We start from the raw sequence: 15,196 nt of genomic DNA on the forward strand, positions 1-15,196 counted from the left end.
ATGGTCCTCGCCGATACCCCAGGAGCAACAGTGTCCCTAATTTGCTGGGAAGTGGCGGTGCGGTCCCCTACGGCACTGCGTAGGATCCTACGGTCTTGGCGTGCATCCGTGCGTCGCTGCGGTCCGGTCCCAGGTCGACGGGCATGTGCACCTTCCGCCGACCACTGGCGACAACATCGATGTACTGTGGAGACCTCACGCCCCACGTGTTGAGCAATTCGGCGGTACGTCCACCCGGCCTCCCGCATGCCCACTATACGCCCTCGCTCAAAGTCCGTCAACTGCACATACGGTTCACGTCCACGCTGTCGCGGCATGCTACCAGTGTTAAAGACTGCGATGGAGCTCCGTATGCCACGGCAAACTGGCTGACACTGACGGCGGCGGTGCACAAATGCTGCGCAGCTAGCGCCATTCGACGGCCAACACCGCGGTTCCTGGTGTGTCCGCTGTGCCGTGCGTGTGATCATTGCTTGTACAGCCCTCTCGCAGTGTCCGGAGCAGGTATGGTGGGTCCGACACACCGGTGTCAATGTGTTCTTTTTTCCATTTCCAGGAGTGTATATTAAATTACGACGGCCGACGGACGCGAGATGCCAGCTGCCACTTAAACTCGTTTTTTCATTTTTGAACTAAGTACCATTAACACACGTGAGTGTAATCTGTATTTTTATAAAAGAGAAAGATTGGCCCTCAGCTTCTGTGCATAGTTTTAGGTATGTAATTGATTCTAATTGATTTTTACTGTTTCTAGTTAGTATCTTTTGTTACAGGGCGAAATCAGTAACTGTTTCGCAACTTAAATTATATTGCTGACATATGAGCAAATATAAATTCTGTAATAATTGTAAAGATTTGGAAGACGAAATGCTAGTATTCCTAAAATATTTATTTGGCTCTAGTCGGAAAAATATTAGCAAAACCAGCCCTAAATCGATTGGAAAGTATTTCACAGTTTTGTCAAAAGTGTTGTTAGCGTAACTATATTTGTTAATTTCACGATTTAAACAAATAACTACTCTTGCAGTAGAAGAAACTGTTAAAAAGAACCAATTTTTCAATGTATACAGTTAATTTAATGAGTTAAATTTTAATTGTAATTTCTATAAGTTTAACTTCGAACAATGGGTAGTTTCAGCACCTATTATTGTGATGATATATAAGGTCCCGATTTTTGGTCACGAGACAGTCTGTCCACGGCCGAATTTCAGACGAGGAACCTGTGTTGGTTAGTACTACAACAATGCTTCAACTTAACTGTGGAATAAGTGTTAAACAATTAGGCCTGTGTAAAAACAATGACAGTGTCTGCTCCATACGTACCTGATTATTCTTCAAGAACCGTGAACTTTGTGGTTAGGTTTTACTGCTCATAGATGTTCAACAGAAAGCTATTGAAGCAGTGTGTGGAGGTTCGCCTGCAAACTATTAATGAGGCTTAAGGAAAATTTAAACAATAGTGCACTGGCCATACATATATAACTGTGTAACATGGGGGTTGTGCAAACTGAAAGTAAAGGTACTGTGAAACGCAACTGTGCGTCTGTCGGCTACATTAGTTACCGTAGTCAGTGTCTGAATCCACAACCCATTTTTCAGCCAGTGTAGCAACACAGTACGTCGACACTGAGGACAATCAACGACCGAGGAAATAAAAGCAGGTGGAACCGCTACAACGATACTCGACTGGGAGAAATATGTTTCTCCTGCTGTAATATACCACTTCTGTGTATTACTTATATCTTCTTTGTTGGAGTCACTATCAAGAACCTCCACGTTTTTTACTGGCAGATAATTAAGACCGAATGCAGACAGAAAACAGTTTATAATCTTTTCTCGGTCTAGAATCTCTGGTAGGTTTGTTTGTACACCAGTCAATTTTCGGGTTTGCTTATTACCACAACAGACAAACCTCAAAACGTTGTTATACACTTTACAGCAGCTGTTCTCTAAGTTATCAGTTATCTGGCACCACATGGATGTGAGTGGCACACAGCACAACGGAGCACTATGTAAATAGTGTTTGTTAGAATTTAAAACACTTAAACAGTGTCATGCAAGATCAAACACATGATCTATTCTGTAGTTTTATATTGTAGCCTCCAGTCTGGTAATACCATGTTTTTTAGCCAAGGAGGACTTAAAAGTTTCTTGTATTCGCATGTCTGGGCACTAAAAATTCTATAGGGTGCTTACCGATAACGTTGTTCACGCCTGGTCTTGTGATGATTGGTTGGTTGGGCTTGTGATCTGACATATAAGTTTATTATAGATCTTTACTCTAAAATTGGAGGTCATCCACTTCAAACATTGCAATTAAACTGTCTTATCGTTGTCTACAATCACATTGACATTCCCCTGGAAGTCTCCTTCCATGCAGAAGTCGTCCATTGATATTAAATAGTTCCATACCTCTACTTCTATTGGAAAAAGAAAATGCAGATGTTCAAGCGAGGTTTACATATTGGTTTAAATACAGTGTGTGGCTACATTAAAGGACATACGAAGAAATCTGTTTACAAAGCTCCATTCCCACCCGAATCTGCTTAAAAATGATGGTAATATTGGATGTTGTGCACCTCGCCATAGAACAACCGTCTGCAGAGCTTAAAAGTAACGTAACAACAAAATTTAATGTTAATTCGTTTGCGAAAGCTGTAAACTTAAAATTCTACATGGGAAGTACGAAAGATTGTGCCGTAGAAGAGATCGTGGTGTACACCTAGGAAGACATAGAGTGTTACAACCATTGTGTTATGCAGAAGATAAGAGGTAAAGTTAAACTCCCCCAGTGCTCTCGGCTAGAAAATTTGCAGGAAGGATCGGAAATAACTGTTAAAGCTGTAAAACAGTTATAGGGAAAAAACTAGATACAAATTGGAATTCGGCAACATAACTTCTTTGTGCCTGTCAAGTTAGTGGACGGAGAAAGAATTTGCGGAGTCCACCTTAGATTTAAATTATATATTAAAAATTAAGCTAGATGTTATTAAAACTACACAAAACAAACATAAAGAAATGGTTGTTTTTTGTGTGTGAACGTAAATGGTGAAATTAATAAAGTTTTTATACTAGAATATTTGGGTGTCGTATTCGCTAACATAGAAAAAATCCTAACTGTTGTCCTATTTACGATGATCTAAGCGCATGTGTTTCGGATACGAGTTGTGTGTAATTGAGTGAGCTTACAAAGTAGCTGAAACTAGCTAATAGAAAGTATAGTAACGCTCGTTTCGTACGTATACGAAGAGACCAGTGCATAGCTGAACTGGTTATAAAAGATGTTAGGGAAGAGTATGAGGTGGAAGGGGGGGGATATCCGTCATTTTTATCTCACGTGACACAACTGCCTGGGTGTTTTCCCTTAGTCAGTTGCCGGTGATTCTCAGGGGGAAAGGGGTTACGGAAGCAAGGTGCGCAAGTGTGTAACCCAACAATGGTGTCCTTTTATCTAATCAGCGGAATGTGCTGACATCAGAGTCCTTTGAACGGGAACCGGTCCGGTATCCTACTAATGTAGAAGTACAGAGCGAAATTTAAAATTTTGGATTAAGCAGACTCCTTGAAAGAAATAAGGGCAGAAAACCTGTGATAATCCATTGTGAGAAGAAATGAGAGGTTACTGGATCATGTGCTACGATGCTCAGTAATAGTTATTTTGGCATTGGAAGTACAAATGGACAATAGAAATGGGAAAGGATACAAGGTCGAGATTATGTAAAAGATGTTGTCCGTATCGTTAGGTGTGGAGATGAGAAAATTTGGACCTAATGCAACGATTTGATCGGAAAAGATTCTAATATTTCGAGTTAAGGTATGGCACGAGTAAAATTCATTCTGACTACATGACCCTGCTTTACCTAAAACGACAACTCTTGGGAAACTGTTCTATTCATGTGAACGCAGGTCAACGGGCGTAAGATACGGCCAACTATCTACTATGTCGCAATACTTATCGATACATTTAAAACTGAAATAGGAATAAGGGTTACGTTTTAATGACTAGGTCATTGCAGACGAATAAAGCGGATGATGATTGGCCTATACTGAGAAATTATTCCTTCTATAGGTGCGCCGCAGAGTTGTTTCACAGCGGGTCCTCTTAATTCGTGCCAGATCTTAACATTTGGCCCTCCTCAACAGGAAAAAGAGAAGTGTGCTGTTAAGAAAATGTTAGGACTTCCTATTAACAAGAACTGTAAGATAACCATTCGGAAGGGAAGGCCGATGCAATCTTAGCAGCAATGGCTGAAGAGGTGCTTCACTGCTTTCTCACTATAAGCCTATCGATCTGCCTCGCTTTTCATCCATAAACATTAATTTTTCTTCGTTAATCTCTACTATATGTCCTATGGCGGTAAACGCACGCCAAGAACTTATACTTCTACACCTACTTATATACTCCACATTCCACCTTACGGTGTGTAGCGGAAGGTACCAATGTTGCTTGCCCGCTTTCGTGTACCAGACGTAGAATTAGCGAGGGTAGAACGTGTTTTGGTAAGTCTCTTTATAAGCTCGAATCTAGATCCTGAAAGAAATGTGCAGAAAAACAAATAATTACAACTTCAGAAAACCTGGATGATTTATTCAAGGGAAAGAGCTTTACAAACTGAGGAAGTCAAAGCGTTGGTCCACCTTTGGCAATTATGCATGCAGTTATTCGGCTTGGCATTGATTGATAGACTAGTCGGATGTCGTTCTGAGGGATATCGTGCCAAATTCTGTGCAAGTGATGTGTTATATCGACAAAATCTCGAGCTGGTTAGAGGGCCGTAATCATAATGCCCCAATCGTTCTCAACTGGGGATAGATTCGGCGACCTTGCTGGCCAAGGTAGGGTTTGGCAAGCACGAAGACAAACAGTAGAAACTCCCTCCTGCTGAAATGTAAGCCCAGGATGGCTGGCTATGAAGGGCAACAGAACGGGGTGTAGAATACCGTCGACGTACCGCTGTACTGTAAGGCTGCCGCGTTTGACAACCAAAGGGATCCTGGTATGAAAAGAAATGGCAGCGCATACCACCAATACTTGCTATCGTGCCGTATCGTGAGCCACAGCCACTTCGGTATCCCATCGCTGTCCTGGGATTCTCCAGACGCGTTCTCGCTGGTCATCGGGGCTTAATTCGAAGCGGGACTCATCACTAAAGACAGTTCTACTCCACTCAACGAGATTCAAGGCCGAAGGCATGTCTGGAGACGCCCTAGACAGTTGTGGAACACCACCCTGGCTGTCGTCTGGCATTTCTTTTCATAGCAAGACCCATTTGGTAGCCATCCGCGGCAACATTACAGCAAAGGGGGAGATCGTCGATATTCTACGCCCCCTTTTGTTGACCTTAGCTGCAAGTCATCTTGGGCTTAAATTTCTGCTAGATAATGCTTGCCCAAGTTCCTACTGCTGGCTCCGTGATTGCCAAACCCTACCTTGGTCAGCAAGGTCTCCGGATCTCTCCTAAACTGAGACCGTTTGGAGCACTGTGGTTATATCCCTCTAACCATCCCGGGATTCTGACTATCGAAGGCGCCATTTGGACAGTTTTTGGCACGCTATCCCTCAGGAGGACATCCAGCAACTCTATCAATGCCAAACCCAGACTTGCTTGCATAAGGCTAAAAGATGGACCAACGCTTTATTGACTTTGTTTGTGAGAATAAATCATTCAATTTTTCTGAAATTGTAATCATTTGTTTGTCTGTACTATTACATCACATATGCCGATATCTGTCCCATCCGGATAATTCCTTCGTGAAACGTCGTTTTTTTGTACTAAACTGTATTTTGATCTGTAGAGTCATTACGTTATCAGAATTTTAACAGGAAACCATTTCTTCATGCATGTCGGTCCTCTAACATCTTCCATTGCCGTTGGATGTGCGGTTCTGTATTGCTTTCGCATTTGCTAAACGAGTCTGTGACTAATCGACTGCTTTCCTTTGGTTCTTCTCTATTTTCTGTATCAACCCGACCTGACAAGTTCCTAGTCTGTGTAGCAATACTCAGGTGTCGGCCAAATTAGTATTGTTGGCTTCCTCCTTGGTGGTATTTATTGACTATTCTCCAAAAGAATCTCAGAGTAGCATGTGCCTTTTCTAGGATTAGTTTTATGCGTTCATTCTTCATTAAAGAGCATACTCCGTGGTATTTAAAGGTTATGTTTGCAGCGGTTTCTCGGCAATCGAGTAATCAAACAATAAAGTGACATTCTACCTTAAAGTAGTTCATTTTGAGAGTCAACAGGCAAACACTACACCAAGTGCCGATTCTCTGAAGGTTTTCCTGCGCTTTGTGACATTCTTATGGTGTTATGCCAGCCGAAGTGGCCGATCGGTTCTAGACCCTACAGTTTGGAACCGCGCGACCGCTACGGTCGCAGGTTCGAATCCTGCCTCGGGCATGGATGTGTGTGATGTCCTTAGGTTGGTAAGGTTTAAGTAGTTTTAAGTTCTAAGGGAGTGATGACCACAGCAGTTAAGTCCCATAGTGCTCAGAGCCATTATGGTGTTATGATTTTACGAACTGTGTCCTGAAACTTCCGAAGATATACTCTAGTTCTTTTAGACTGTGAACCTCCACTGACTTAACATTTCACTAACCACAAATTTTAGCTTCTTTCGGTGTTCGGTAGAGTCATCGAAACTATAGTCACCAGCGTGTCACTAAACATCAAACCATCACCATTTATGTTAAGTATTGGCGCATATGCCTGAAATGATATGCAATGATCATTCCATCACCTCACACTTCCCAGATCCACTTGGTGAATAACCAGGATCGCATATATTTCGTGTTCAGTGACCACGAAAAGGCCTACGATCGTAAAATGAATTGGAATCACCGCTTCAAGCTCTTCATTGCGATAATATTGTCAGCCATGCTGCCCCCTTCTTCCCCAGCCATGTAATTGTTAATAACTGTAATGCACCTGTCCTCCATTTCAGCGGCTGTGCTTCTCTAAAAATCGCCCTTTCCAGGCTATTTTACGGAATTATTAGCGTCAGTCATCAACCACCTATTGGTTCCTTACTGAGAGATGAAACGATAGCATCCGATACAATGAACAGGATCAACGAAATCAGTCTGCATTAAACTGCTTGTTATTATAAAACTATTGGCTAAACATTTTTCACTTGAATAGAATGTATCAGAACGAACTCAAGGAGATATAAAATACGTGTGTATCTTTGTTTATGAACACATAGTGTTTATAGAAGCAGATAAGATACATGTAATATATCTTTGTATTTAAATACAAAGCGTTTGTAGAAGCAACTGAGTTAGCCCTCTTTTTCCCTGTTTTACTTACTGTTGCTAAAAAAGTTCTAAGTGAGAAATGTGAATTAGGTGATTTCATTTTGGCAGAGGCAGGTGGTAAGAATTTCTTATAAGATATGTAGGCGTTTCCAAATTCCAGTTGTGACATAAGATGCATTATCCTGCTATTTATACTAAACCTGAAATATCTACTGTCACATGTAAACTCTAAAGTCAAAGATACAGTATTAGGGACATAATGTGCTTGCCTCTAAACTTATCTTCAAAATTTATGATAACGAATCTTTCCAATTTGAAAAAAAAGTCTATGTCGTGCATCCACGTAGTTTCACACATTAACTAAATTTATAATTCATGTGTCTCATGAAATACACAAGGTAGAGAAATTGTATCTTAAAAGCGTTTGCTTAGGATGACAATATTTGTACCGTTGAAGAAAACTGTGTAATTGGTGTAGTCATATAACAAAAATGTTGTAGTAATTCAATGAGATACCTCCCAGCACTCAACGGGGGCTTTCAAAAATGAATGACGTTGTTTAAACGGTTTTTTAAATATCAATATAATTTATATTCTGATAACAAATTAACATTTTGAAAGACAATGCAGGTAGTTACAGAACATAGTTTATTTCGACAGAACATTTATACAACAGAGACGCGGGAGTGTAGCCTTTATTGGTGGAGCTCCTTCTCCTTGTCCTCGTACTTCTTGCTGTAGGTGCCGTCGGGGTCGTACTTGGCCTTGAGCTGCGCCCAGATGTCGGGCTTGTGGTTGATGAGGTGCTTCAGCACCTTCCTGGTGCCCTCCTTCTGCTTCTCGTTGCACTTCGCGCACTCGTTGCTCAGGGCGTCAGGGATGTCTTCTGCAAGCAGAAAAACGTACGAGTATTAGTAAACCTGGGCCACATCACGTTTGAAGCACAGCCTGGAATACCCGTCAGTGAATAAAATTCTTTGTGCTCAGAGTTTGCTTAGAAGACTGCTACTATTACAGACCGCTGTGGAAACTACTATCGTTCCTTAATTCTTAAGTAATGATCGCTTTGTTTTAGGAACTTGACATCTGAAAGGCATAACATGAACTAAAAGTCGGTTATCATCTCCTTGCAAACTTCCAAGGCACTGATGTCCGTTGCTCAGTAAACAAGTGCACACATGAGCACAACACAAGCTTAGATTAAGTAATAATACTCATCATATCCCATATTATAGGTAGCACATAAACAATAATTAATGAGTTGCGAAGTCAAGGAGTCCAATTATGATTGTGAAATTCTAACAACGATTTATAAAGGGTGTCCCATAAAACGTGTTTAAATTGCAGCAGACTTATTTTCTACCTATTGGGCTCATAATATTTCAATCTTTTTAGTTGAGAAATTAGAATGATATGGAGTAATTGTAACATAACAAAAAACACTATTATCTACTGTGATATTTACTGTGGTATGTATTAATCGTATTTCATTCTTTCGTTGTATAGATTTTTATTATTGAACTACAGTGATATACAAGGTGGCCAGAAACCGTCTGAAAAGCTGCATGGGTGTTGCGGGATACTTTGTACTGAGAAATAATTGTTAAGCAAAAATGGGATACGCTGCACCGTTTCAGAGTTCATTAGCACGGAAGTTAGCTAGTTAGGGTGCTGGGCCCGCAAATTCAAGTGACTCGCCAGAGACGGTGTCGTCACACGTGTTCTTCGTATGGTTTTCTAAAACCAAATAAGGGCGCGATACAAGAAACTGGACATGGATGGGAGCGAGATGGAGCCCGAGCCAAAGGATGGGCAGTACCGTGCGCTATTATCTACTGTATGAGAACCGCTGACTATCCCTAAGAGCTTTTCAGACTGTATATTTCTCAAACTAGATGCAAATATTTATATTGCAGCAATGTAATTGCTACTGATACCAAAGTTATTCTATACTGTGCACTGGACAGGATTAAATTTGCCACTGAGGTTTAACACTGCGATTATGGTATTAGCGCACGAAAGCTAGGACATCATTTACAAGCTCAACCGCCTGTAATATCGCTGATAAAAATCCAACACTGAAGCTGCTTTCAGTATGACAGTAATCTCTGTGATACTGCTTCCTCTCTACTTTCACCTTCTGTTTGTACACAGTGAAAAACTAATATATTTCTTCTTTAATTTAGTTACCAGACTGTCGTCTGATACATGAAAGTTCCCCATATCCATCGATCCTTAACAGTTGTCTCATTTCTCCCTATGCACCAAATCTAGAGGACTAAGAAATTTCTGCTAGGAGTTGCAACAAATTTTTATTGCTTCTCCCTCATCTAGCTACAGACTATTTACTCTTTGGCGCCTTGTTACACGTCACATTGTAACAATGTGTGTAAATAATTTGCACAGGCATCTTTCATAGCAAATGCCCTTAAACATCTTTTCGTCTTTTACCTCTACTGTATGGTAATTGAACTGAGAAGCTAAGTTAGACTCAGCACGGGCGGAAATATATAGATGTGAAACGAGCTTTGGCGTGTAGTAATGGAGGAGTGCAGGAGTGCTGCTCATTACTCTGTATATCTCTTCGATAAAATTGGAAGGAACGTGAGGATTTTTACAAATAGTGCTATTGTATGTAGGAAACTTGTGACGCCAAGAAACTGCAGCAAAACGCAGGAAGATCTGTAGAGGACCGACGCTTGATGCAGCACTGACAGTGTATAAATTAACGCAGTGCGGAGAAGTAGGCGCGAAAGTCCAATACTGTTTGGTTATAGTAACAACGGGAAAAGTCTCGGAGCATCTGTCCTGAGCGACCAGAAGTGGAACGATCATATCAGACGAGTTGTAAAAACGACAGACTTTGGAAGAACCCTAGCGAGATGTAGTTCATCTACGAAGATATAAGCATACGACAGACGACCGAGGCTGAGTATTGTTCGGCAGCCCCGTTACTTACCAGACGGGGTCAAAAGAGGAGGTTCAGCATGAGTTGTCATGTCTTTGTTTACTTAGAAAGTAACTGAGCTGCTCAATAAACCCCAATAACAGACACCTCGAGAGACGCGATGTGCCTCAGAGCAGTGGGGGACTGATGACCTTCGCTGTTTAGTCCCCCTTAAACATCCCAACAACCACCACCACCACCTCAGAGAAGGAAATAAAGAACTAAGAGGGGAACAATAACGCAATGTATAGACGTGATAAAATGAATGTGGTGGTTCAATGACACCAGTTCGAGCCCTTGCGGAGTGTCATCGAGTGCCCCTCGTCTGACACCTAGTGTAAAAAGAACATGAAAGGAGGTAGTTATAGTGGTACTGAAGCTCCTTCCGCCACACATCGTGATGTTATGTGTATAGTATCGATTTAAATATTGATTTAGCTCCAGTTTTACATTGAAACTGGTTAGTATTAGAACTTCACCCACAATAACTTCCATAGAGAAAGGCTTTTAGCGGATATATGTATTTTCTGAGGCTATAAAATAATGAATAGTAGGGAAAGTTGTAGCGAGAACCAGGCAACTTACTCTTGAGCTCCTTGCCATCAGCGGTGCAGCTGGATTCCCCATCCTCCATCAAGCACTGGACGTACTTGTTGAGCAGGCGGTCGTTGTTGAGGATCTCGTCCAGGTTGACGTTGTCGTACTTGGTGGTGTACTTCTCCTCCGCGGCGGCGACCACAATGACGGCTAACGCCGCGACGAGTACCAGGGCGGCCTTCATGTCTGCTGGGAGGTGAATCTGCGGTGCCGGGTTCACTGCTGATGCGGACACTCTCCTCCAGCGAGTATATATACAGCAAGCACGGTCCCCCACCACGCGGCTGCTGACGTCATTGCCGTCCCGGGAGGCGTTTTTGCTTCCCAAGCCTGGCGTGTTTTTCCATTTCACTTTACAGGTAATTGTTTTACTCTCACGTGAGTTTTACGTAGCTAATATCCATATCGGTACGATATTACGATGCCTGTGTCATTCCGAATTACGATGCAAAGTTCCCAAGGAAGAGGCGCTGCGGCTACTGCAGCCTTTATGAAATATAAGAAATGTATTCGCAGCTGCGGATATGGACAACCGTCAGCTGTATAATGTAATGACGGCAATGAAAATTTGTGCTGGGCCGGTACTCGAAGCCGGATTTCCCGCTTATCGCGAACTGTCGCGTTACCATTAGGCTATCCGATCACGACTCATGGTCAGAACCAAACTTCCATATGTAGTCAACCAGGCGTCTACGACTTGTACTCATTCATCCGTTATACAGGGTGTAAATTTTAAGTTGACAAACCAGAATAACTCGAAAAATAAGCTTCACACGAAAAAATGTGTAGAATCCAAAGTTGATTATTTTCGAGGGGGACATCTGCTGGTGCTAAAATTAACCCGCCACCCCAGTCCCCTAGGGGTGGGGCGGGAGGCAACTTTTAAATTTCAAATGGGAGCCCCCAACTTTTTATTGCAGAATCAGATTCTACATAAAAACCACTTACATTTTGTCTTAAACATTTGTTTTGATTCTTGGAAGTTAGCGCTGTAATCCAAGAAGATCCATGTTCTTATTTTTGCGTGGAAAATGGTTATGGATAGATAGAAAGTACTTATTTACTTCGTAAATTTTGATTCGCTAAAACTAAAACTCTCACTCTCTCCCCATAGGGTGGCGTTTGAGAGAGAGGAACTACAGTTTTACAAATGTTGACCCAAACATCCGAATACGCGGAAAAAATTAATATTTGGATCAAATAATCAACTTTGAATTCTACACATTTTTTCGTGTGAAGGTTATTTTTTTCGAGTTATTCTGGTTTGTCAACTTAAAATTTACACCCTGTATATATTCCTGTACAGTGGAGACATTTTACTTGAAAGTCGCATGTCCGAAGGAACTTTGCATAGTAATTCGGAGTAACACAGGTACTGCAATATCGTATTTATCCGCCGACACCGGACAAGCGACTTTCAACTAAAATGTCTCTCCTGTAAGGGAATATACATGATGGAAGTTCGATTACAGGTTGTAGGTACATGGTTGACGACAAATGGAAGTTTGGTTCTGGCCATGAATTGTGCTCGGGTAACCAAATGGTAACGCGACAGCTCGCGACAAGCGGGAATTCCGGGTTCGAGCACCTGTCCGACACAAATTTTCTTGTCGTTAGTCCACTATACAGCTGATGGTTGTCCATATTCGCAACTGCGAATACATTTCTTGTATTGAATATCCATACCAGTTGTGAATGAATCATTATCCTCCTTTATTGTGGTTCTATGGTTAATGCTTCTTATGCGGACATTGTGCCTTTACCTTTCACACTTTCGTGATATTGACGATCTGTTTAGAGGGCGATGTGCTTGAAGGGCAGGTGTATGCCAAAATACATACTGACATTTAAACATCGATAAATCTTACAGTACTACAGTCAATACGTAAAATGTGAGGAGAATATTATGTAGAACATAGTGCACGATATATTCTGCAATTTTTGTTTGCTAATGTTCATGGACGTTCATTATATGAGGATTTGAATTTTTAATTACCAAAGTATATGTCATATACCTTTTCTCATAATCTAACCAAGTACTAAAGCTGAAACTTTACAGCTTACATAAGCGTAAAAGGCTGTAAAACATGTGCAACAGATTTTTTTGAAGCTCTAGTTACAATCAAATTAACTTTTCACTTTTACCTAACCTTATAAAGTAAAGGAGAACCCTTCCAACCACACACAACACAAAGAAAATTTGCTGTATAGTATTATTAACTATGTGATTTTCAAGAATTGTATCAACCTGAGGAAAGGCACATTACATCTTAAAAAATCAATTTATGGAAAATCTCATTTAAAGATTTTATTTCAATTTTAACAGTATTGCCTTACCTCTAGCCACCAATGCAGTCCGTCCCCATAACCGTCCTTCTGTTCATTGTCTTCCTGCAATAATCTCTTCCTCTCCTTCCTTTGCCTAACCAACTTTTGCTTAGTTTCTTCTGCTGCCTGAGCTCTGTCACGTCGTGCTTCATCGATGGTCCTAAGTATCTTCAGTCTGAATGCATCTGAATGGAACCCTAATCTCTGGAGGCACTTAATCCTACCTACATTTCCACTGTCAACCACTAGACAGCTATCACATACAGCTGCCTTCACAACATTTGATGGCACATATACTGTTTTTGGACAATACATTTACATAAGGCGAATGCAGTTCTTATTCGTATTCTGTGTTTTTCCATGTACACTTATTTTCAGTGCAGGATTGGCTACAGGTCTGAAAGTTAGCTTTCTAACATTTAAAATAGCAAGTGTCAAACCATGCTTACGGGTGTAAGGCATTCATTGACTTTTCCTGAAGATATTTGCACCACGGTATGTGACAGAGGAAGTGCTGAGAATTCTCATCTGAGGAAAGTTTGTGGAAGACTATTGTGCACACTACTGCTTAACTGTTTTCAAACTATGTGCACGGTCCCTGGTAGCTTCTCCATAATATATTTATAATGTGTGAATTTGTTTGTCAATCTCGCTGTGGCAATCCACCTTGTAATTAATAATTTATAAAGGAAGAAAAATTTGGGTATAATCTTTGTGACAGTCTTCTAGGTACACCTACAGTTCGTTTGGACTTTGTGACCGAAAAATTGACACAGCATTGAGAAGGCATGGATCATAGTTCCGAAAAAGGGGGCATGGCAAGTACTGGTGACCAAAGAAAGAATTGTAAAACGTATTTGTTGGCAGATTTTGATTATTAAAATGTGAGATGTCCTTCTAGAAGTATCAGTCTAATGAATTACGCAATAAAAATGTCGAATTTTTTTGTTATTTTCCCTACATCTATTCTTAACTTATTGAGACAAAACCTTACGATTTCGAGCTTTCTAATAAATGCATTCCAGATCCCTGACTTGCTGAAGTAGCCGTACAATCCTGACTGGTTACTGACTACCATTCTACTTAATGTAGTGGATGTTGTGCTTTCACTTATTAAATAGGAAAGTGAAAACTTGAGGCACTGGCGTAAATTACACGTCAGCCCCCTCATTGACTAGCTTCCGTACTAGATACACTGCATGGCTGATTATCTCCTCTCATTCTATAGCTCTGACTTACATATTTTACGTATTTTCACTATCTCTTACGCCTTGCGGTATTAGAATATTTTAACTTACTTTTCATTGTGTTGTCCGAACTGATCATTTTGGTTTGAACAACAGTTATAAGACCAGTTACTGCAGGCACGAATAATTTCCCCTGCTTGTTTCCTACTTCCTAACACTATCAAATTTAATGTTTTAGGAGAATGATATTTCATGAAACTAATGTTTCTTCACTTTCGTTCTCATTGTGTATCTACTCTCCTCTGATTTATGGGTTAGTATATGCGAATCAACAATCTTTTCCCCTTACTTTGAACTACTTATCAGGACACAGAACTCAATCACTTCTTGACTGATATGGCTACGAAGTCTTTCGCGACGTATTTCTTGAGTAAAAATCTCTCGGTGTTCATGCCGCGTCAATTCAGGACTTCTTGACTTGTGATAAGTAAACCGATTGGGGTTAGTCCCAGTGGTTCGAAGCGACGTGAATAATTTTACACAACACCACGCATTAGGAAATGGCTATAACGCTCTGCTCCACAACATTTTCTCCGAGCGCCGTTTTTGAAAAAAAACGAGGCAGACTTGCATTCAGCAAAAACTTAGGACGGACACAAATCTTTTGATTAATGATCACTTAAGGACAGATTGCAAAAGATACCCCGCAGAAGGAATCCCATTAGCACCATTGCTCGTAATAAGCCCCCAGATAATCCAATCTTTAGATATTATTTATGTAATGTTAAGGTATAGTCATGACGAAGATAGAGCTAGGGTGAAATCGCTTTCATTGGAGGAAACTAAACGGTAGCCTTATTGTGCCCTTTCTGTTCTCAG

The 15,196-nt window shown here is 41.0% G+C and overlaps 2 protein-coding genes across 2 annotated transcripts in view; one reads left to right on the top strand and one right to left on the bottom strand.

The window, feature by feature from the left end:
* Positions 1 to 15,196, top strand: part of LOC126262450 (ejaculatory bulb-specific protein 3-like) — a 66,196-nt gene that overhangs the window by 30,368 nt on the left and 20,632 nt on the right. The gene's annotated exons all lie outside the window — the stretch shown is intronic.
* Positions 7,890 to 11,024, bottom strand: LOC126262453 (ejaculatory bulb-specific protein 3-like). The gene is made up of 2 exons (XM_049959107.1): positions 10,791 to 11,024; positions 7,890 to 8,144 (listed from the first exon to the last, which is right to left on the bottom strand). The coding sequence occupies exons 1-2, from the start codon at positions 10,984 to 10,986 to the stop codon at positions 7,954 to 7,956; spliced, it is 387 nt and encodes a 128-aa protein (XP_049815064.1). The 5' UTR covers positions 10,987 to 11,024; the 3' UTR covers positions 7,890 to 7,953.

The sequence above is a fragment of the Schistocerca nitens genome, chromosome 6 (assembly GCF_023898315.1).
Source record: "Schistocerca nitens isolate TAMUIC-IGC-003100 chromosome 6, iqSchNite1.1, whole genome shotgun sequence".
NCBI classification, from domain to species: Eukaryota; Metazoa; Arthropoda; class Insecta; order Orthoptera; family Acrididae; genus Schistocerca; species Schistocerca nitens.